Source organism: Camelina sativa, chromosome 14 (genome assembly GCF_030686135.1).
Source record: "Camelina sativa cultivar CO46 ecotype springtype chromosome 14, ASM3068613v1".
NCBI lineage: Eukaryota > Viridiplantae > Streptophyta > Magnoliopsida > Brassicales > Brassicaceae > Camelina > Camelina sativa.
Genome location: NC_141893.1, coordinates 2842908 through 2863948, shown reverse-complemented (window position 1 = coordinate 2863948; position 21041 = coordinate 2842908). Strand labels below are relative to the sequence as shown.

The window sequence follows — 21041 nt, the reverse complement described above, 5'->3', positions numbered from 1 at the left end:
TTTGTTAGACATTTCTACTCACAGTTCAAGATCATTAAAAAAATGGCAACGATTGTCTCAAAAGGTACTTAATAACCCAATATCTCAAAAGAAGAGTAAGGAAAATTTCAAAACACAAATCTCAAATAACGTTTACACCTCTCTCTCATTTTTACTCTCAAGCTAGAAGATGATGATACTTCGGTTTTTTATATTTATTAAATATAAATTTTATATTTATTAAATATAAATTTTAAGTTTTAAGAAGACTACGGTAATTTGGAAAAAATAATTTTAACTGATAGTAGAATATAGTACTAATATCCATATTGAGCTGGATATTCTAATAGTGGTTAGAAAACATTTAAAGTTTTTGGTTAATTCTGTAACTGGATGATTTATGGTTTTAATTTAATTATTAAAAAACAATTATCGTGTAGGTGATGAGAAAAAATTCTGGATCGTGGAGATGATGACACGTGTCTATGTAGCGATGTGATCTGATCCAAACCTATTTATATTCTTTCGCTGCTGTTCTGTCTTGACCGCTCCTCTCTCGATCTCTGATCTCTCTGTCTTCTCTCTCTTACGCTTCGTCGCCGATCTCTACCAGTCCCAGACTCCTCCGTCTTACCTCCTCCGCCGAACCCTAGGTGAGCCGTAACGAGCTCGGATTCCTTTTTATTTTTATATTGTATTGCAATTTTCTTGGGCAATTCACCCTAAAATGTTGCCTTTATAAAATCAGAGTCCCGGAGAACGAATTTGGGGTTTTCGCCGGAATTAAAATTTAAGGAGATTGAAGGGGCCGCCGAGAAGAGGATGGGTACAACTACGACAACGAGCGCTGTGTATATCCAAGTTATAGAGGATGTCGTCAACAAAGTCCGGGAGGAGTTCATTAACAACGGAGGCCCTGGGGAGAGTGTTCTCAGTGAGCTTCAAGGAGTAAGTTTTCAATCAGACTTGTCTTCCTTTGCTGCATAATGATTCAAATTTAATATCTTTAGTCAATTCGCCGATGTGGGTGGCTTGGATTTGATCCAATGCAACTAGGGTTTTTCTATTTTTACTTGGCTTTTTGAATCCCATTATTTATTTCTGGAGCTTAATTGGGACCTGTGTGTAGATTTGGGAGACGAAGATGATGCAAGCTGGAGTCTTGAACGGACCAATAGAGAGGTCATCGGCTCAGAAGCCAACTCCTGGAGGTCCACTGACTCATGATCTCAATGTTCCTTATGAAGGTACTGAGGAGTATGAGACTCCCACTGCTGAAATGCTCTTCCCTCCGGTAATTTAAATTAAACTCACTCTCTACTAATCTTGAATTTTGTGATTAAGCATTAGCTTTATCAATTGGTTTCTTTTCCACTTGACATGTTGTTGCTGTAAGTCCTTATTGTCTTTGGCATCGTTTTGTTTTTCTGTGTTTGAGCAGACGCCATTGCAGACTCCTCTTCCAACGCCCCTTCCTGGTACTGCTGATAACTCCTCCATGTATAACATCCCTACCGGCGGCTCAAGTGATTATCCAACCCCTGGAACTGACAATGGAAGCAACGCTGATATTAAAGGAAGACCCAGTCCTTATATGGTGAGCTCTGCTTCTTATTAAGGCTCCTGCTGTGTGGTGCCACAAATGCTTATCTAAGTGTTTTCATAGAATTTACAGAGGCAATAATAAATGATTGACTTCATATTTTTTGGGTTTTTCTGGTTGACATAAACTGAGAATATGTTCTCTATTGCAGCCGCCTCCTTCCCCGTGGACAAATCCCAGTCCCAGACTTGATGTCAATGTTGGTAAGTACTACTTCTACCAGTACGTTAGGTATCAATTTGTTGTTTGGGATATAAACGTCTGACCTGTTGCTAGCTTATGTGGATGGTCGTGATGAGCCTGAAAGAGGAAACTCTAATCAGCAGTTTACGCAGGTACTTCTACTTAACATCTAAATCAAGAATTGTGAGTTTGGATTTTTTTTGTTTGGGTTCTTATCTTCGTTGTAGCAATTACGTGATTGATTTGATTAGTGCCCATTTCAATTACTTCCTCAGTGGACATATTTTTCAAGTCGACTAATATATATCTATATAGCTAACATTATAACCTAATATCCATAATTGGAATACGTCCAGGACTTATTTGTGCCATCCTCCGGTAAACGAAAACGTGATGATTCTTCTGCACCTTATCAAAATGGTGGATCTATACCTCAACAGGATGGTGCAAGCGATGCTATCCCTAAGGTGTGTGTGTAGAACTACACATTTGCATTTGCATTTGGAATAGCTCTCATGAGTAAAACAAAATGTCCTTAGCTCCCTTAGACTCCTCTTCATTTTTCCACTTCACAAGTTTATTAGTGCCATCCAAAAGAAGATACATGAATTCAAAACTGGTTAAGTTGCATAAAGATACGCGCATCTATAAGTTCTCAGTTTAAGAAGAGAATTTTACTTTCAACAATGATGTAGTTAGAAAAATTTCAGTGATACATCTGATAGGAGCAATTTTTTCAGGCAAATTTTGAATGTGCTGCACTCCGGATAACATATGTTGGCAATAGAAAGGTCCCACGAGATTTTATCTGCTCATCATCGAAGATTCCTCAAGTTGATGGGCCGATGCCTGACCCGTATGATGAAATGTTGTCCACACCAAATGTAAGAATGCTTCAGCTTTTCATTTAGTAGTCAGAATTCCTGTGAACATATACTTCTTCAACGAGTTTAAAACCAGTAACCAGAATCTCTTACTAATTGGATCCCTTCTCACCACCTTCCGTAGATATTGAACTATATATAAACTCATTTGACTTCTTATTACATGATAACGAAGGGAATGAGAATTTCTCATTTAAACTTCATGTTCCATTTGGATTTTTCCTCAAACATACAACAATTACTTTTGCTAGTAAATCCATGAATTTTTATTTACTGGGTTGCAGATATACAGTTATCAAGGACCCAATGAAGAGTTTAACGAGGCCAGGACTCCTGCTCCAAACGGTAAGAGAAGCCAAAGAAAGATGTTTTTAATGCAAGTAAATGAATATCATCTGCTAAATTCCCTCTTTGTTAGAGATCCAAACGAGCACTCCTGTTGCTGTACAAAACGACGTTATTGATGATGATGAAGAGCTGTTGAATGAAGATGATGATGATGACGAATTGGACGACCTAGAAAGTGGTGAGGATATGAACACACAACATCTGGTTGTAGCTCAGTTTGACAAGGTAATGACTCTTGTTTACACAGATCGACGGGTGTGTTTCTATGCACATAAATCTTATCACCGTAAGACTTGTTTGGTGTTGTAACTAGGTGACTCGCACAAAGAGCAGGTGGAAGTGCAGTCTGAAAGACGGGATCATGCATATAAATGATAAGGATATTCTCTTCAACAAAGTAATATGTGCCTCCCAAATAAGCTTGGTGCTATTCTGGTAGCGATAATACCTAACTATTCTATCTACTTTTTCAGGCAACAGGCGAGTTCGACTTCTGATCTTCACCATAGCAATGCTTCTAGAAAAGAAAGTCACAGTTCCATTGTTCAATGTCTTTCTTTTTACCTTAAGATTTAGACCGACCTCCGAGAGAGCGACATGATTATTTATGGGAAAGTGTACTCTGGTTGGCTTGTTGTGTGTACAAAAAGAACAGATTTTTTCCGGCCAAAGAAGGCTTATTTCATGAGTTTCTATCCTCTTTCACACGATGGAAATACTTTTCAAAAGCTGGATCTTACTTACAGTTATATGTACCTCTTTCTTAATACAGCATTTGGATTCACATTCGACCAAGGTCAACCTTAGCAATCGGATGGATCTCTTGAATATATTTCAGACCAAGTACATTCTCAACTCTGTTTGGTCCTTTGGATATCGTTCAGTTTGGTGAAAGGCCTAAACAAAGGTCGGAGTATTTTTAAGTTAGTTTTTGTCGTTTTCATACCACAGCACAAACTATGATGGTAAATTTCGTAATTATGATACAATGTTAGTGACAGAAGCGAAAGTCAAAATATGTGAATCGAAACAAAATCTTAAACCGGATTGGCCATGTATTATTGGAGGATTTAAACGTTCTCAACAGATGAAGGTAATGGTTGTAATGTTGTAGTTATAAAAAACGACCCAAACCAAACAATAAAGACGTTGACCTTTTTTAGGCCTTTGACCATACTGTAAGAACACCAAAGGCAAAACAAGTAACCGAAGCCAACAGAGTGGAGAGAGTAGAACCAAAAAGAAGAGAGCAGCTTTATTGTTTTGTTTTGTTTTGTTTAGTTTTTAGGTAATGACCGTTTCAAACGTAACTGTTATTTTCTATTTTCCTTCTCATGTTCCATCATAACCGAAGCCTTCTTTTGCGCCCTCATCCACAACACACACCAAACCTCTCTCCCTTTTATTCTCCTCATTACATCACTCTTTCTACCTTCCCCTCTCTCTCTCTCTCTTTCTTGCGTTTTTGCTTTTTTTTTTTAATACTCATTGGCTGAATTCGTGATGGAGAACACTGTGAACATGTTTTGGAAGAGCGTGTTCCCGAGATCACCCACTAGGCTGCAAAGGCAAGCACCCGCGGCTCTGCATCTTGACCGTGTTCCCGAGAACCCCTTTCTGCAGCAGTCTTGTGATGCTGTTGCAGGCGCAGCTATTCCTCTGCTTTCACCTCTCTTTGTTTCTCCAAATTCGCAATCTTCTCTCTCACCAGAAGGCCACGTAAATCCATATCAGCACGCTTCTCCATCTGGAGTAGAGCACGATTTTTCGTTCCCGGTGAGTATTACTCAGAAGAACGGACCTCAGCCGTCAATGGACAAGGAAGGGTTGCAATATTCAGCTAAGGCCGACTATAGTGACCAGATTGGTCTCTTGAATATTTTTCAGACCAAGTGCGTGCTTGTACATCATTCGCAGTGAGGGTTTTAGCATTTAGAATGGTCCCTTGATGTTTCAGAATCCAAATGTTTTTCAATAGTTTTCTTATTAACCCATTTCTCAAGACATATATAGCTACTAGCTAGATACAATTGTAAGAAACTAAGAAAGATCCAGCTTTTGGGAAGTTAATTTGCCCATTGCCTGAAAGACAATAAAGAAGATTCATGAAATAAAGTTGATATGCCTTCGACAGGAAAAATCTGTTCTTTTTGTACAGCAAGCCAACCAGAGTACACTTTCCCATAAATAATCATGTCTTTCTCCGTCGGTCTTAAATCATAAGGTAAAAAGAAAGACACTAGACATTTCAAGGACTGACTTTTCTAGAAGCATTGCTAGTGTCGTGTCAAGATCAGAAGTCGAACTCGCCTGTTGCCTGAAAAAAGTTAGACATGGTGTGTGTTAGTATTATTTTTACCATAATAGCTCCAACCTTAACTGGGAGGCACAGATTACTTTGTTGAAGAGAATGTCCTTATCGTTTATATGCATGATCCCGTCTTTCAGATTGCACTTCCACCTGCTTTTTGTGCGAGTCACCTAGTTACAAAGACCAAACAAGTCTTACTGTGATTAGAGTTACATCCGAGAATACATACATTGTGATTAGAGTTACATCAGAGAATACATCCAGAAACCTATGTAAAAAGGAGGGTTATTACCTTGTCAAATTGAGCTAAGACCAGATGTTGCGTGTTCATATCCTCACCACTTTCTAGGTCGTCCAACTCGTCGTCATCATCATCTTCGTTCAACAGCTCTTCATCATCTTCAATGATATCGTTTTGTACAACAACAGGAGTGCTCGTTTGGATCTCTAACAAAGAGGGAAGTTAACAGATGATATTCATTTACTTTGCTTATAACACTCTCAAAATCTTTGTCTGGCTTCTCTTACCGTTTGGAGCAGGAGTTCTGGCCTCGTTAAACTCTTCACTGGGTCCTTGATAACTGTATATCTGCAACCCAGTAAATGAAATTCATGGAATTACTAACAGAAGTAATCGCGTGACGGTATCTCTAGTTAGTTAGATAATATCTCTAAACAAATGTTGCATGATTGTTGGCAAATCCAAATGCAATATCTATGATAGGTAGTGAAGATGGATTAAATTGTACTAAGGCATTAAAGTGTCCTGTTACTGATCTGTAGACATGTAGAAGAAGTATATACCTATTGAAATTTGAACTACTCAATGAAAAGCAGCATTCTTACATTTGGTGTGGACAGCATTTCATCATAAGGGTCAGGCATTGGCCCATCAGCTTGAGGAATCTTCGATGATGAGCAGAAGAAGTCTCGTGGGGCCTTTCCTTTACCAACATAGGTTATGTGGAATGCATCACACTCAAAGTTTGCCTGCAACATTGTGCTCCAATCAGGTGTGCCACCGAGACATAAATACATCATTCTTGAAATAAAAATATAAGCAGGTGCTACAAATACTCTCATAATTTCGTTTTTCTCACACACACCTTAGGGATAGCATCGCTTGCACCATCCTGTTGAGGTATAGATCCACCATTTTGATAAGGTGCAGAAGAATCATCACGTTTTCGTTTACCGGAGGATGGCACAAATAAGTCCTGGACGTATTCCAATTATGGATATTAGGTTATAATGTTAGCTATATAGATATATATTAGTCGACTTGAAAAATATGTCCACTGAGGAAGTAATTGAAATGGGCACTAATCAAATCAATCACGTAATTGCTACAACGAAGATAAGAACCCAAACAAAAAAAATCCAAACTCACAATTCTTGATTTAGATGTTAAGTAGAAGTACCTGCGTAAACTGCTGATTAGAGTTTCCTCTTTCAGGCTCATCACGACCATCCACATAAGCTAGCAACAGGTCAGACGTTTATATCCCAAACAACAAATTGATACCTAACGTACTGGTAGAAGTAGTACTTACCAACATTGACATCAAGTCTGGGACTGGGATTTGTCCACGGGGAAGGAGGCGGCTGCAATAGAGAACATATTCTCAGTTTATGTCAACCAGAAAAACCCAAAAAATATGAAGTCAATCATTTATTATTGCCTCTGTAAATTCTATGAAAACACTTAGATAAGCATTTGTGGCACCACACAGCAGGAGCCTTAATAAGAAGCAGAGCTCACCATATAAGGACTGGGTCTTCCTTTAATATCAGCGTTGCTTCCATTGTCAGTTCCAGGGGTTGGATAATCACTTGAGCCGCCGGTAGGGATGTTATACATGGAGGAGTTATCAGCAGTACCAGGAAGGGGCGTTGGAAGAGGAGTCTGCAATGGCGTCTGCTCAAACACAGAAAAACAAAACGATGCCAAAGACAATAAGGACTTACAGCAACAACATGTCAAGTGGAAAAGAAACCAATTGATAAAGCTAATGCTTAATCACAAAATTCAAGATTAGTAGAGAGTGAGTTTAATTTAAATTACCGGAGGGAAGAGCATTTCAGCAGTGGGAGTCTCATACTCCTCAGTACCTTCATAAGGAACATTGAGATCATGAGTCAGTGGACCTCCAGGAGTTGGCTTCTGAGCCGATGACCTCTCTATTGGTCCGTTCAAGACTCCAGCTTGCATCATCTTCGTCTCCCAAATCTACACACAGGTCCCAATTAAGCTCCAGAAATAAATAATGGGATTCAAAAAGCCAAGTAAAAATAGAAAAACCCTAGTTGCATTGGATCAAATCCAAGCCACCCACATCGGCGAATTGACTAAAGATATTAAATTTGAATCATTATGCAGCAAAGGAAGACAAGTCTGATTGAAAACTTACTCCTTGAAGCTCACTGAGAACACTCTCCCCAGGGCCTCCGTTGTTAATGAACTCCTCCCGGACTTTGTTGACGACATCCTCTATAACTTGGATATACACAGCGCTCGTTGTCGTAGTTGTACCCATCCTCTTCTCGGCGGCCCCTTAATTTTAATTCCGGCGAAAACCCAAATTTCGTTCTCTCCGGGAATCTAATATCATCAGAAGCAGCATTTTAGGGTGAATTTGCCACAAAAATTACCCCCCCCCCCAAAAAAAAAAAAACATAACAATCTAAGCTCTTTAAGCTCACCTAGGGTTTGGCAGGAGGTGGTAAGATGGAATCCGGTCGAGATCGGCGACGAAACGTAGACAAAAGAAGAAGAAGAAGACAGAAGACAGAAGAGAGAGATCGATAAGTAGCGGTCAAGACAGAAAAAGCAGCGAAGAAATAATATAAATAGGTTTGGATCAGATCGTGTCTCAACAATTACACGTGTCATCATCCCCGCGATTCATATTTTATTTCCTTTTTCTCTATTTTCATAATTTCTTTCTTTTTTTTTACAAAATATATCTGAAATAGTAACAACTCTATCTATTGTATATCACCCGACGAGCATCATAGGCATAGCCATCTCAGGAACCGGAAACCTCTTTATGTCCCAAAAGACCATTCATTACTCAGAGATAATAAGAAGCAAAGTTGCTTGGGAGATCGATACCGTCGTCCCTCGACTATGGCCAGGGGGGTTTCGAAACCCCTCTGATCCAAAGAAAATATATACCTAGGGTTAAGAATGGGCTTCGCTTAATGGGCCTACAATTTGTATTAGTTCGGTACAATGAAAACATTTTATTACTTCAAAATGTATTCTTTTACAGAATCATCATCCTTATTGGAATTAAAAACTTGGATCCATCGATTAGCTAAAGTGATCTAAATAGAACAAATACGCCATTGTGATAAAACATCAAGCAGAAGAGACATATAACTGTTTCTTGTCTTCTCTACTCTGCAAGTTCGTAGTGAGGAGTATTATATGTGGTGGTGGAAGTTTCACGGTTTTTAAGTCTCTTGTCTTCGTTGAGCTCTTTTCTGTTTGCGAGTTTGCGTTTTGCCTCCTGAACCCTTTGAACTAATAACTGGCGCAGCAGGAATGCTGCTCTCAGTTGGCTCTGGACCACCAAATACAATGTCAAGAGCATCTTCTTCTACCATCTCGCCATCCTGAAAACAAGATTTCAGTTATATAATTATTGGAAAACCAGTACCAGTCCTTTGTCTAAACTGATGCCTAAAGCATTTGCAGAGGCTTTATGATGGATTAATAATAACTAAGTTTAGTTTAGATAGTACTCACCCGACTATTTTGGAGCATTGGTTTAGTCTTTGATGCATCAAATCCATTAGAGATGCCTCCTCGATTTGGTAAACCACTGTGGTTTTTCTGAGATTTGGTATCATTATAAGAAGAGGCAACAATTTCTGTGAAAGTGGTTCTACTACGCCAACGCATTTGAGGTTTGCCTCCTTCATCACCGTAAACAGCTTCGGTGTAGAAATGCTTGGACATAAGTTGCCACCTCCAAGCTTCACCTTCATTGTACCTGACTAAGCTGTAGTTTGGAAAAATATGTCCACCAAATCAAGAGTTAGAACTTAGTAGAATCAGACTAACTACGAAAGATACATTGCATAATATAATTAATCCAAACACTGTAAAGGTCACAAAAGTCAATTTTAACACACAAAAAAAAAAAAGTCTCGAAAAGCGCAAGCTCTCAACGGATGCTTACACATTCGCGAGCTCTTTCTGCATCCGTGTTCCATATTCTTGGCTAAGGATACGATCAAGGTAAGTAACTGCAACTTTCGAACTTGCCCTGTCCCAAGTAGTAGGAAAACTTCCACAAGCCACTCCTGCGTGGAGTTGTCCAATGTGAGAAGGAGGAGAAACCATTTTACTAGTTCCAAAGATTAGCAGCAAATAGTTTTACCTCCTGCAAGACAACGCCTCTCAAATACTCTTCCCGCTATCAACTTTTTTGTCACTACATAGAAACAACATCACACACCAGAAGACGAATTCAAAAGCTGAGTTATTATGTAACATAAGATAAAAAGAGACTTAAAAAGAGAGTAAAAGGAGGAGGAACCTAGCCAAGTTAAACCTCCTACAACACCAGAGGCAAACCCAGCAGTCCACAAAGCTTTGAGATAGCACGAGTTAATAACACTTAGCTCTTCGGGAGTGATCTTCTCCTGAAACAACAGAGAGTTAAAATAACATTTTTTTTGCCCAAAATTTTTGAACAATTCAATTCAAAAATTCTCAAACAAAATCAATTCACTAAAAATTCAGAGGAAACAACCTTAATCTTACACAAAGAAACAATCTTTACTGAATTGAAAACGTGTATCAATTTAAAGATTTGATAAAAAACTTGATTGCAAACAATATGAGAGATTGAACTTTTTTTTTTTGTGGCACTCACTGTTCTAGGGTTTTAATTGAAAATGTAAATGTAAAAAGAGTAACCTACCTGCTCGGGTTTCCTCAACAGGTTATAGTGGAGCTGATCCAAAGTGGCCATAGCCATCGTTGTTCTTGGAAAGATTCAGAATTTTTTTTAGAAACGAATCGGACCAAAGTGAATTCAGATTACTTCTTTCTTTCTACTCTTTTTCTCTCTCGCTCAGTCATGTCCGCGTCGTGAGTCTCACTCCATCCATCGAGTTAGGTTGAAAGTTGTGTTGATGAGAAGAAGGGATGAGAATGGGCTTCGCTTAATGGGCCTATAGTTTGTACGATTCGGCGGCCTTCCCTTTTAAGTTTTTGTTGTTGTTGTTGTAGTGATCGTTTATGGAACGGCGGGGAGGCGGGAGAATCAACTAGAAGAAAGTTTTCCCAGAGGCAGCAGTTGGCATCAGTGGAGGCGGGAGAATCAAATGGGAACGGAAAGATAGTGTGTGTGGTATTCGTTATCAACTAGAAGGCTGAGAAAAGAAAAAAAAATCGACCTTTGGTACTGGACGGGTTCTAACCACCATCATAGAAGCTGGAGGTGGATTCTTAATATATAAGTAGTGAGAAGGGCAGCTTCAACCATGCATGGTTTTGTGAGCTGTTTCATTCAGTAGTCTCAGGTTCCAAAACTAAAAGACTCTCTCTTCTAATCATCATCAAGAAGATACTAACCGTAGGGGCCGTCGTGACAAATAGAGATTCCAGTGGAAAACACCGCTTCTAGGATGGATGTCACGAGGGATCTTTGATAGTACGCCAACGGCAGTGATGCTCATAGGTCCAGAATAGCCTAACTTCCTCAAATTCCGTTTGATACACACGAAGATATAGAGGATTATATAAAATCAAATCCGGGAAGCAATTATTCCTTTTTGGATTCGTCAAAAAAACATGTATACAAACAAAATTAAAAAGGATTATATAAAAATCAAAGATAAAACAACATTTAGTTATATAGGCTTTTTTTTTTTTAATCTACTGACACCTCGTTGACTTCACCTGATGATCCAGTTCTTTTAAAAGCTAAATGATCTTAAACTTATTAAGCAAAGAGTTGAGATTAATGTAACAACAAACACTAGCTTGTGTAATAATAACAGACCAGTTAATGTAAGTAATTGCTTAAGGGTATCCAATTTATTCATCTCTAATAAAATCAAGAAAGTAATACATTAATTTATAATAAGACCGATGCGTTAGGCCTCTTGGTTTGCAATCAAATCATAAAGATGATGATTGCAAGTGCGCAGATCAACTTGGTGCGGTAAGGATTTAAGGTTGCTGAATCGGTAGAAGGATCTAAGATGGGATCAAAGTCATCAAAATCAGATGGCGACGGGGTTGAAAGCGAAGGAAGTAGAGTGAGATCAAAGTCTTGTGCTTTCCCTTCTCTGCTAAAGCTCCATCCAGTTACATAATGATTACCCGTGATGTTTCCTGTGGATGCCGAGAACCCAACGTACATTTTCTCCAAGAAAATCTCTGAAAGGTTCATCTTTCTCGATAAAAGAGGAAATTTAGGTTTAGAAACGTCAAGAGGAGCCAATGTGACATTGAGAAGCATTTCCCCTCCATTGTATTCGATCCAAGCCCGAATTGGGTCTTTACTCGAAAGCTTCAAGCTTATATTCTTGCTTTGCTTGTTGGAAAAGAATGAAGCTGGTGCAGATTCAACGGAGACCAAACCGTTCACGTCGATGCCTACGTGGTTATCGTCTACGTCAAGAAACTCGTTTGACTTCACCGTGTCGAATTCCACCGCGAGAATTCGGTTTGTGGAGTTCCCGTTGTTTGAAGTGTTGAAGAGACCGAGAAACTGGCTCGGCATGGCTTGGGTGAAATCCATCGACTGTGAGATCAGAAAGGTTAGGCCATGACCTGGTGCGTCGATTGAGAAAACGAAACTTGTGGAGAAAGAAAGCGAGTTTAATGATTTCGTCTTGTTGAAAGGTATGGGGAAGCCATAGAAGGCTTGACCCATTTGTCTCCTTGAGGTGTTTGTTAGCTCCAAGATGCCACTTGGGAGGATCTTGGAGGATCCATACTTGAGAAGATTAGCTTCAAAAAATCCATGGTAAAGAAATTTAGTTTCGTTTTGTTGACTTAGCACACAAGAAACGAGGCATAATTGGGTGATTATGGAAAGAGCTATTGATTTGTAAGCAATTGCCATTGATGGACAATAATAAGAAAGAGATGAAAGTACGTTTTGTTATGTGTGAAGTTGCTTGTCTGAATAGTTCTATCGTATATATATAGAGGCTTCATGGAATAAATAAAAAAAAAAAAGTCTGGATCGACCATTAAGCTCTTATTAAAACTTAGCACTAAACATTGTTATACTATTCGCAAAAAACCAATCAGCTGCAAGTTCGAAACTTGACTTTTTATCAGCTCAAAATTTGTTTGTCGGCACAAAAGGAAATCATCTAAATTAATTTCTTAATTAATTATGGAGAATCCGTATATTGTTTAAAAAGCTATGTATAAAGGCTTGTAAATTAATTCTAAGTAAAAGATCTATTAAGAGGATTAGCACATAAGACATACAATTCCAAAAAAAAAACTATGATGTTGAAATGTTCAAGTCTTAGTTATAGCTGATCGTGATGATAAGTCGTAGGACCTAACTTGTGGAGATGAATAGAAACATCCCAAACTAGCATACAATAAAGTAGATTCAGACAAGGTTTTTGGGGAAATATACGTGCAAGTAAGAATCTATACCTATTTGGTTCATAGTCATACATTATAAAAACAAAAGAAAATAATTGATCTCAGACAAGTCATCACTTTAAGTAATTAACATATCTGTATAATCAACAACCGGCTAAATGTGAGTATTATTGAGAACTTAAAACTCATTAAAATGCAAATGACTAGGATAATCAGAGGTCTAATATAATTAAGTACGTGCACCCAACAACCCAACCCAAATCACACAAGCTGATAGATATATACTACTATTGGCTAAGCAAAAAAAGGGAAACCATGCCGTCTAGCTATAGTTAACATAACCGTACTAATAAAAAAACGTAAATATAACTCTTAAAGATAAAAGAACTCTTAATTTGGTCAAATGAAAAATGAAATGGAGAAGTTGAGATATTATCTGTGTTCATAACAAAGCTTTCGTGTTGTTTTTCCCCCTTAGGCTAAAAGTTTTCGAATATACAAATTTTGGCTGGACAAAAATAATTACGTTCGTTTTCCTTTTTGACTTATACGGCCGTAAAAGATGTCGTTGTTACGTAAACGTTTATCATTGGACGATGATTTGGATCCTCTCTGACTGAGTCTTAGATATAATCTTGATGGACCCGGCCCATCATCTTGAGTTTATCCTCCAATGATTTGATTGATGAACTATCTATTAACTTTGTGTCTGCTCCACATAATTCTCTTCACTTTTCAATCTAAGCTCCTTCAGGCGCCCGTAGGAGAGCAATGTCTGGAGCAGAGCAAAGCCACAGATGGAGCCTTAAGGGCAAGACCGCACTTGTAACTGGTGGAACCAAAGGGATCGGGTTCGTATTATAAGCTCCAAAATCTTTCCATATTTTCTTGAGATCAATTCTACTTTATTTTTATTCTCTGTTTCTTGAACCAAATAGGCATGGTGTAGTAGAGGAACTTGCAGGATTCGGGGCAGTGATACACACTTGTGCTAGAGATGAATCTCAGCTTAATGAGTGTTTGAGCAAATGGAAAAAGAAAGGTTTTCAAGTCACTGGTTCAGTCTGTGACCTAACTTTGAGAATAGAGAGAGAGGACCTAATGCAGACTGTGTCTTCAATGTTTGGTGGCAAGCTCGACATACTCGTAAGTTAATCTTTATATACTCTTTATCAAATGACTCAAAATCTTGATTTAATGTAATGTTTTTGATTATTAGATAAACAACGTGGGCTCGATTCGGGCAAAGCCGACGGTAGATTTTACAGCAGAGGATTTCTCGTTTCATATTTCGACCAACTTAGAATCTGCTTACCATCTGGGCCAGCTTGCGCATCCTCTGCTTAAGACTTCAGGAAGTGGGAACATTGTGTTCATGTCTTCTGTTGCTGGAGTTTTATCGTTTACTGTTAGCTCCATCTACTCTGCAACAAAAGGTAATATAGAAGAAAACAAAAACACCTCTCTGTTTGAGACTTTTAATAGAGGTTTCTTTTTCTTTTTTTTCTTACAATTAGTTTTCACATGTAAATGCAAAGGCACTTGAAACAATCTAAGGCCTTGATGTGTATGTGTGTGTGTGGCATTAGGGGCGATGAATCAGCTAGCGAGGAATCTGGCATGCGAGTGGGCTAGTGATGGCATTAGGGCTAATGCTGTGGCTCCTGGAGTCATTGCAACTCCTCTAGCTGGAGCTGTGAGATACTAACTATGCTACACATTTCCTCCAAGAATCATCTCTCTTTCTTGCCTTTGCTAATATATCAAAAACTTTGATGATAATCGTTAGGTGTATGATGATGAGTTCAAGAAGGTGATAATATCTAGAAAGCCATTAGGGCGTTTCGGAGAGCCCGAAGAAGTAGCCTCGCTCGTAGCTTTTCTATGTATGCCAGCAGCTTCATATATAACTGGTCAGACCATTTGTGTGGATGGAGGTCTCTCTGTCAATGGCTTCTCGTATCAGCCACAAGGTTAAATCCAATGTCCCAAAAACAAATAAAACTCGAACTTAAACGCATCTAAACCTATGGTCAACAGTGATGCAGACGAGAATGATCACAATTTATATAAGTAAAATCAAAAGTGTTATTTTGTCCTCCCATCCAAAATAATACGGTTTTATCCTATCATAAAATTCACGCCTTCTCTGAGTTCTCTCATATTTCTGTATAAGGCTTGTAGATTAATTCTAAGTAAAATTCCTAACATATTCGCACAAAAGGCATCAATTCCATTAAAAAAACTATAATGTTGAACTGTTCAAGTTAGTTTAGCTGATCGTGATGATAAGTGGCAAGGACCTAACTTTGTTTTGAGATGGATAAACATCCCAAACTAGCATACAATAAAATAGATCCAGACAAGGTTTTTGGGAAATATACGTGCAAGAAAGAATCTAATACCTATTTGGTTCATATGTTTAAAAAAAAACAGAAGAAAATAATTGATCTCAGACAAGTCGATAGTCATCACTTTAAGTAGTTAACAAATGTGTATAATCAACAATCGGCTAAATGTGAGTATTATTGAGATCTTATAAAAAAAACTCACTAAAATGCAAAATGACTAGGATCATCAGAGGCCTAAAGTACGTGTTTTCTTTTTGAAAAAGACCTAAGTACGTGTTTCAGACCAGGAGTATAATTTTTAAGGATACTTCTTTGTATTTAGAATTAGTTTCTCTAAATTTGTTTTTCCTTTTGACTATTTTATATGTTGTGAAGACACGGGCCTAAGATTCGTTCTTACGTAGACGACGATTTTGGATCCGCTTGAGTCTTGAGACAATGACCCGGCCCAACTTCTTGAGTTTATCTTATCTCCAGTGATTGATGATCATTCAACTATATGTTTGCTCCACTTGTTCTCTTCTTCAGTCTGAGCTCTTCAGGCGCCGTAGGAGAGCAATGTCTGGAGCAGAGCAAAGCAACAGATGGAGCCTTAAGGGCAAGAACGCACTTGTAACCGGTGGAACCAAAGGAATTGGGTTCGTATATAAGCTCCAAAATCTTTTCATATCTTCTTGAAAGGCATATTCTACTATAATTTAACCTCTCTTTTCTTGAACCAAACAGGCATGCTGTAATAGAGGAACTTGCAGTGTTTGGAGCAGTAAGACATACTTGTGCCAGAGATGAATCTCAGCTTAATGAGTGTTTAAGCAAATGGAAAAAGAAGGGATTCCAAGTCACTGGTTCAGTCTGTGACGCATCTCTGAGAACAGAGAGAGAGAGGACCTAATGCAGACTGTGTCTTCAATGTTTGGTGGCAAGCTCGATATTCTCGTACGTTAATCTTTATGTACTCTTCATCACTTACCCAAAATCTTGATTTAATGTAATGTTTTGATCATAAGATAAACAATGTGGGAGCGATTCGGTCAAAGCCGACGGTGGATTGTACAGCAGAGGATTTCTCGTTCCATATTTCGACCAACTTAGAATCTGCTTATCATCTGAGCCAGCTTGCACATCCTCTGCTTAAGACTTCAGGGTGTGGGAACATTGTGTTGATGTCTTCTATTGCTGGAGTTGTATCGTTTTCTGTTGGCTCCATCTACTCTGCAACAAAAGGTCATATACTAAATTCTTGAAGAACACAAAAAAACCTCTCTGTTTGATTTTTTGTTTTTAAAACTTTATATAAAGGTTTCTTTTTATCTTACAATAGTTTCACATGTAAAAACAAAGCCATAAACTGGGTCTTGAAACATTTTATGTGTGTGTGTGTATGACATTGGGGGCGATGAATCAGCTAGCAAGGAATCTGGCATGCGAGTGGGCTAGTGATGGCATTAGGGCTAATGCTGTGGCTCCTGCAGTCATTGCAACTCCTCTAGCTGCAGCTGTGAGATACAAACTATACTACATTTCCTCCAAGAATCATCTCTCTGTCTTGCCTTGGCTGATCTCTTGACTTTGATGATGATCTTTAGGTGTTTGATGATGAGGTCAAGAAGATGGTGGTATCTAGAAAGCCATTGGGGCGTTTCGGGGAGCCCGAAGAAGTAGCCTCGGTCGTGGCTTTTCTATGTATGCCTGCAGCTTCGTACATAACTGGTCAGACCATTTGTGTAGATGGAGGTCTCTCTGTCAATGGCTTCTCGTACCAGCCACAAGTTTAAATCCAATGTCCAAAAACTAAAACCAAAAAAAAAAAAAAACTCGAACTTTATTAATAAGTTTCATTTAGTGTCGAGACTTGGCACGTTATCTTTTGCGAAATCATATGTGTGAAGTTGCTTGTCTGAATTATTCTATCGTATTATAGAGACGCTTCATGAAACTACAAATTAAAAATTCTCGACTGCTAGCTAAACTATCTATATACTCCACCAGAAGTATAATTTTGAGCCCATTTAGGATTATTTTTACCTTTTTATATGGTAAAGCCACGGGCCTTAAAGATTGGTTGCTATGTAGATGGACGATTTGGATTCTGATGGATCCGGCCCATCATCTTGAGTTTTGACTTCTTATCTCCATTAATCATCAACTTTGTGAGTTTGTGTCTGCTCCACTTAATTCTCTTTACTTTTCAATCTAAGCTTCTGTAGACGTAGGAGATCAATGGCTGGAGCAGAGCAAAGCCAGAGATGGAGCCTTAAGGGCAAGACCGCACTTGTAACCGGTGGAACCAAAGGATCGGGTTCGTATACTATCTTGACTACGCTCCACAATCTTTCCATATTTTCTTGAAATCATTCTACTTTAATTTAACCTCTGTTTCTTGAAGGCATGCTATAGTAGAGGAACTTGCAGGATTCGGAGCAGTGATACATACTTGTGCCAGGGATGAATCTCAGCTTAATGAGTGTTTGAGCAAATGGAAAAAGAAGGGGTTTGAAGTCACTGGCTCAGTCTGTGACGTATCTTCGAGAACAGAGAGAGAGAACTTAATGCAGACTGTGTCTTCAATCTTTGGTGGCAAGCTCGACATTCTCGTACGTTAATCTTTACATTCTTTCTATTAATTATTCAAAATCTTGATTTGACTAATGTAAATGTTTTGATTATTAGATAAACAATGTTGGAACGATTCGGCCAAAGCCGACGGTGGATTGTACAGCAGAGGATTTCTCGTTTCATGTATCAACCAACTTGGAATCTGCTTATCATCTGAGCCAGCTTGCACATCCTCTGCTTAAGACTTCAGGGTGTGGAAACATCGTGTTCATGTCTTCTGTTGCTGGAGTTGTATCGCTTACTTTTAGCTCCATCTACTCTGCAACAAAAGGTAATTTATCTACTAAAAATTATTGAAGAGAACAAGACCTATGTGCTTAAACTAAGAGGTCTGTTGGCTCCATCTACTCTGCAACTCTGTTTATGTGAGTGTGTGACATAGGAGCGATGAATCAGCTAGCAAGGAATCTGGCATGCGAGTGGGCTAGTGACGGCATAAGGGCTAATGCTGTGGCTCCTGCAGGCATTGCGACTCCTATAGTTGGAGCTGTGAGATACATACTACTATGCTACAGTTTCCTCCATCTCTCCTTATTGGCTTTGCTGATCCCTTGATTTTGATGATAATCTTTAGGTGTATGATGATGATTTCGTAAAGGCGTTTGTGTCTAGAAAGCCATTAGGGCGTTTGGGAGAGCCCGAAGAAGTAGCCTCGGTCGTGGCTTTTCTATGTATGCCTGCAGCTTCTTACATAACTGGTCAGACCATTTGTGTAGATGGAGGTCTCTCTGTCAATGGGTTCTCGTATCAGCCACAAGGTTAAATCCAATGTCCCAAAAAACAAACAAAACTCTAACTTGATATAATAAGTTTCAATGTCGAGACTTGTCACGTACGTTATATTGGCTAAGTCACCGCTGAAGCATAGAGAAGCAGAATATATTGGCTTTTCTTCTTCTTTCGAACAAAAAGACCTATGTGCTCATCTGAAACGCATTCTAAACCTATGACCTATTGACCTGCATAGAATCTTATCGTTATGGTTAATTTCTAGCTCGGTTGATCAAAATATAATACTATGATTCAGGAAACTTACATGACCTGGATTAGGGGTTTGCTTAAAGTATGTGTCAGTGTGCCACCCCTACTGACAACAGTGATACAAACAAGAATGATCAAAATTAAAATATGTAATATCAAAAGTGGTATTTTGTCCTCCCATCCAAAATAATACGATTTTATTATCCTGATCCAGACCATCATCTCTCTCTACAACTCTGTTTACACAACATATGTGCGTTATCTCATATTTCTGACGTGTTTTCAAAATTTTCGGCTTCTATCAGCTTTTCATGCCACCAGTGGATGCCGCCTCTCACCCGCATGTTCAACCTTTTCTATTACTGAATTGATGATTTCATCTCATGGTAAATACATTATCTTGATGGCAATTTATTTAGAAATTGTATTATTTTTTTTTAGGAAATAAATCCCCAAACATAAAAAAATCTTATAATTGTTGTTGTAAAACAATCAACAATATTTTTCTCTTTTGCCTCTCTCTTATAATGTTAGACCACCGGTCTTGTGAGTACTAAATTATGCATACATATATAATAGGAGACTTCAAACTTCAGAAAATATCTAAGGCGAATCTTTCCAGATCTATCACTATATAGTGTACAGAAGCCTATAATTTGTAATTTCAAATAAAGGGAAGGTGTTTCATAAATCAGATCAATCTTGCAACATAAACTAGCTAGTTATTATGATACAAGCACAAAGTTTTGGTTCGAACTATTTTATAATACCCTATATTATCACTATATAATTCAACATTAGTTAAGCAGTACCCCATATTTTATTCAAAACGTGTATCCACCACCCCTACCCTAACTACATAGTTGTCACGATGCAATAAAATGTAAATTAGCTTCTTCTTCTTTTTTTTTTCTCAACTTTTTTACTTTTATTTCAAATTCTAATTTAGGTTCAAACGTTCAGCGAACCTGAAATAAAACGAGAAGTGGTGCAAAAATAATAGAAATTAAATGACCACATAAGTACAAGACCATGGATGTATCGTAGGCCTAAGTCGAGGTGCATGCCACCATGCACACTAAGCTTTAGATATTTCTACTAAAATAATACCATCTTTATCAAATCGTATTATAATAATAACTTAGTAGGGTCATGATAACTCATACGCTATATTCCAAAAACAGAAACTGAATGATTTTGTCACATACCAATGATTCTAGCAGCTTCATGATCAGTATAGGGACTCAATTCTATTAAAGTGTGATTTTGGATGGAATCGGTGGGTACACGAACGAGGGCCCCGTTTAACCCTCTACAAATTTCATTGTAACAAATTTGAGATTTCGGTAACACTCATCACAATTATTTTACTATAGTTTCTGATGATCTTATTCACAATGATGTGTATTCACTTTTTCCCAAAAAACATCGTCTTTTACCTTATTGCTAGATGAGTAAAAACTGTTGATTCATGATTAAAGTAAGATTTAGACTACATCGTGTGTTTTATAAGGGTTGTGATGAAACCAATAGACGGAAAAAAAATTGTAGGTGGAAGTGGTACATCAATTAATGTTTGCTTTTAATGGGGTGGATCGGATGTAATTTAATGGAAGTATCGATCTCCACGAAGACGACTAACAGAAGAGTACTGTCTAGATATCATATGAACATGAAAATACACTGTAGATGTTTTTGTTTGATAAAGGTATATGGATCTCAATATATTTGTTGTTGAACAAATGGTTCTGAAATGGAAACGGGTATCAGTTATGTTGATTTCTGCATGCATATATTTTATCCGTAATTAATCACTTGAATTAAAGCAATAAGTAGTCAAAAACTGTCCAAAAACTACTGAAAGGAACGGCTTTTGAATTAGTGCCAAACAAAATCTTTTCACAAATTAGCGATTGAAAAAGTTTAGAAACAATTGCATGATTGTTGTTGCTATAATGATATCATTCTTATCTAGTACTAGTATAACTTTTGTTTGGGAGTGAGATTTTTCCAATTTTCCACTTTTAGAAAAACGGCGAATAGAAATGTGATACGTGGATGGAAGAGGGTCTTAATGTGGCTCGAAAACTCTATTTGAAGTCTATCCCAACTAGAGCCCCAACACTAATATATATATGCTCGAAACGATACATACAAGAAGATTATCCGGCGAGAAAAAAGGAAACAT

At 38.1% G+C, this 21041-nt stretch overlaps 5 protein-coding genes, 1 non-coding gene and 2 pseudogenes across 12 annotated transcripts; 5 read left to right on the top strand and 3 right to left on the bottom strand.

The window, feature by feature from the left end:
- The first annotated feature begins 387 nt into the window (after positions 1-387).
- On the top strand, positions 388-3783 carry LOC104739320 (transcription initiation factor IIA large subunit). Of its 3 annotated transcripts, XM_010459629.3 has the most exons (12): positions 388-632; positions 728-927; positions 1109-1273; positions 1421-1576; positions 1734-1785; positions 1859-1917; positions 2122-2232; positions 2506-2649; positions 2934-2994; positions 3068-3222; positions 3311-3394; positions 3471-3783. In XM_010459629.3, exons 2-12 carry the CDS (start codon positions 802-804, stop codon positions 3492-3494), a joined length of 1137 nt encoding a protein of 378 aa, XP_010457931.1. In that variant the 5' UTR covers positions 388-632; positions 728-801; the 3' UTR covers positions 3495-3783. The 3 variants fall into 3 exon arrangements, with proteins under 3 accessions (XP_010457931.1, XP_019091363.1, XP_087340320.1); XM_019235818.2 differs by lacking the exon at positions 3471-3783 and having other exon boundaries at positions 416-632; positions 3311-3462; XM_087484194.1 differs by lacking the exon at positions 1859-1917 and having other exon boundaries at positions 420-632.
- Positions 3784-4402: 619 nt separating this feature from the next.
- LOC104739319 (uncharacterized) lies at positions 4403-5137 on the top strand. The gene has a single exon (XM_010459627.2). It carries the CDS (start codon positions 4501-4503, stop codon positions 4915-4917), a length of 417 nt encoding a protein of 138 aa, XP_010457929.1. The 5' UTR covers positions 4403-4500; the 3' UTR covers positions 4918-5137.
- Positions 5104-8434, bottom strand: LOC104739318 (transcription initiation factor IIA large subunit). Of its 2 annotated transcripts, XM_019235819.2 has the most exons (12): positions 8012-8434; positions 7720-7910; positions 7374-7538; positions 7071-7226; positions 6862-6913; positions 6730-6788; positions 6415-6525; positions 6155-6298; positions 5837-5897; positions 5601-5755; positions 5395-5478; positions 5104-5314 (listed from the first exon to the last, which is right to left on the bottom strand). In XM_019235819.2, the coding sequence occupies exons 2-12, from the start codon at positions 7843-7845 to the stop codon at positions 5291-5293; spliced, it is 1137 nt and encodes a 378-aa protein (XP_019091364.1). In that variant the 5' UTR covers positions 7846-7910; positions 8012-8434; the 3' UTR covers positions 5104-5290. The 2 variants fall into 2 exon arrangements, with proteins under 2 accessions (XP_019091364.1, XP_087340319.1); XM_087484193.1 differs by lacking the exon at positions 5104-5314 and having other exon boundaries at positions 5344-5478; positions 8012-8160.
- A 96-nt stretch (positions 8435-8530) lies between these two features.
- On the bottom strand, positions 8531-10441 carry LOC104739317 (uncharacterized). The gene is made up of 6 exons (XR_015579956.1): positions 10246-10441; positions 9859-9964; positions 9700-9753; positions 9499-9622; positions 9063-9318; positions 8531-8929 (listed from the first exon to the last, which is right to left on the bottom strand). It is a non-coding gene; the product is annotated as an uncharacterized LOC104739317 (transcript).
- A 906-nt stretch (positions 10442-11347) lies between these two features.
- LOC104743176 (putative inactive L-type lectin-domain containing receptor kinase III.1 pseudogene) lies at positions 11348-12449 on the bottom strand (annotated as a pseudogene). Its single transcript, XR_015579955.1, has one exon. The product of XR_015579955.1 is annotated as a putative inactive L-type lectin-domain containing receptor kinase III.1 pseudogene (transcript).
- An 848-nt stretch (positions 12450-13297) lies between these two features.
- LOC104739315 (tropinone reductase homolog At1g07440-like) lies at positions 13298-15042 on the top strand. The gene is made up of 5 exons (XM_010459623.3): positions 13298-13756; positions 13844-14051; positions 14125-14341; positions 14495-14601; positions 14695-15042. The coding sequence occupies exons 1-5, from the start codon at positions 13677-13679 to the stop codon at positions 14881-14883; spliced, it is 801 nt and encodes a 266-aa protein (XP_010457925.2). The 5' UTR covers positions 13298-13676; the 3' UTR covers positions 14884-15042.
- A 561-nt stretch (positions 15043-15603) lies between these two features.
- Positions 15604-17131, top strand: LOC104739313 (tropinone reductase homolog At1g07440-like; annotated as a pseudogene). Its single transcript, XR_015579951.1, has 5 exons — positions 15604-15894; positions 15983-16192; positions 16264-16478; positions 16646-16754; positions 16843-17131. The product of XR_015579951.1 is annotated as a tropinone reductase homolog At1g07440-like (transcript).
- Positions 17132-17191: 60 nt separating this feature from the next.
- On the top strand, positions 17192-18783 carry LOC104739314 (tropinone reductase homolog At1g07440). 2 transcript variants are annotated; one of them, XM_087484183.1, is made up of 5 exons: positions 17192-17555; positions 17643-17850; positions 17927-18143; positions 18255-18361; positions 18447-18783. In XM_087484183.1, exons 2-5 carry the CDS (start codon positions 17806-17808, stop codon positions 18633-18635), a joined length of 558 nt encoding a protein of 185 aa, XP_087340309.1. In that variant the 5' UTR covers positions 17192-17555; positions 17643-17805; the 3' UTR covers positions 18636-18783. The 2 variants fall into 2 exon arrangements, with proteins under 2 accessions (XP_087340309.1, XP_010457924.1); XM_010459622.3 differs by having other exon boundaries at positions 17350-17555; positions 17654-17850.
- Positions 18784-21041: the final 2258 nt, after the last annotated feature.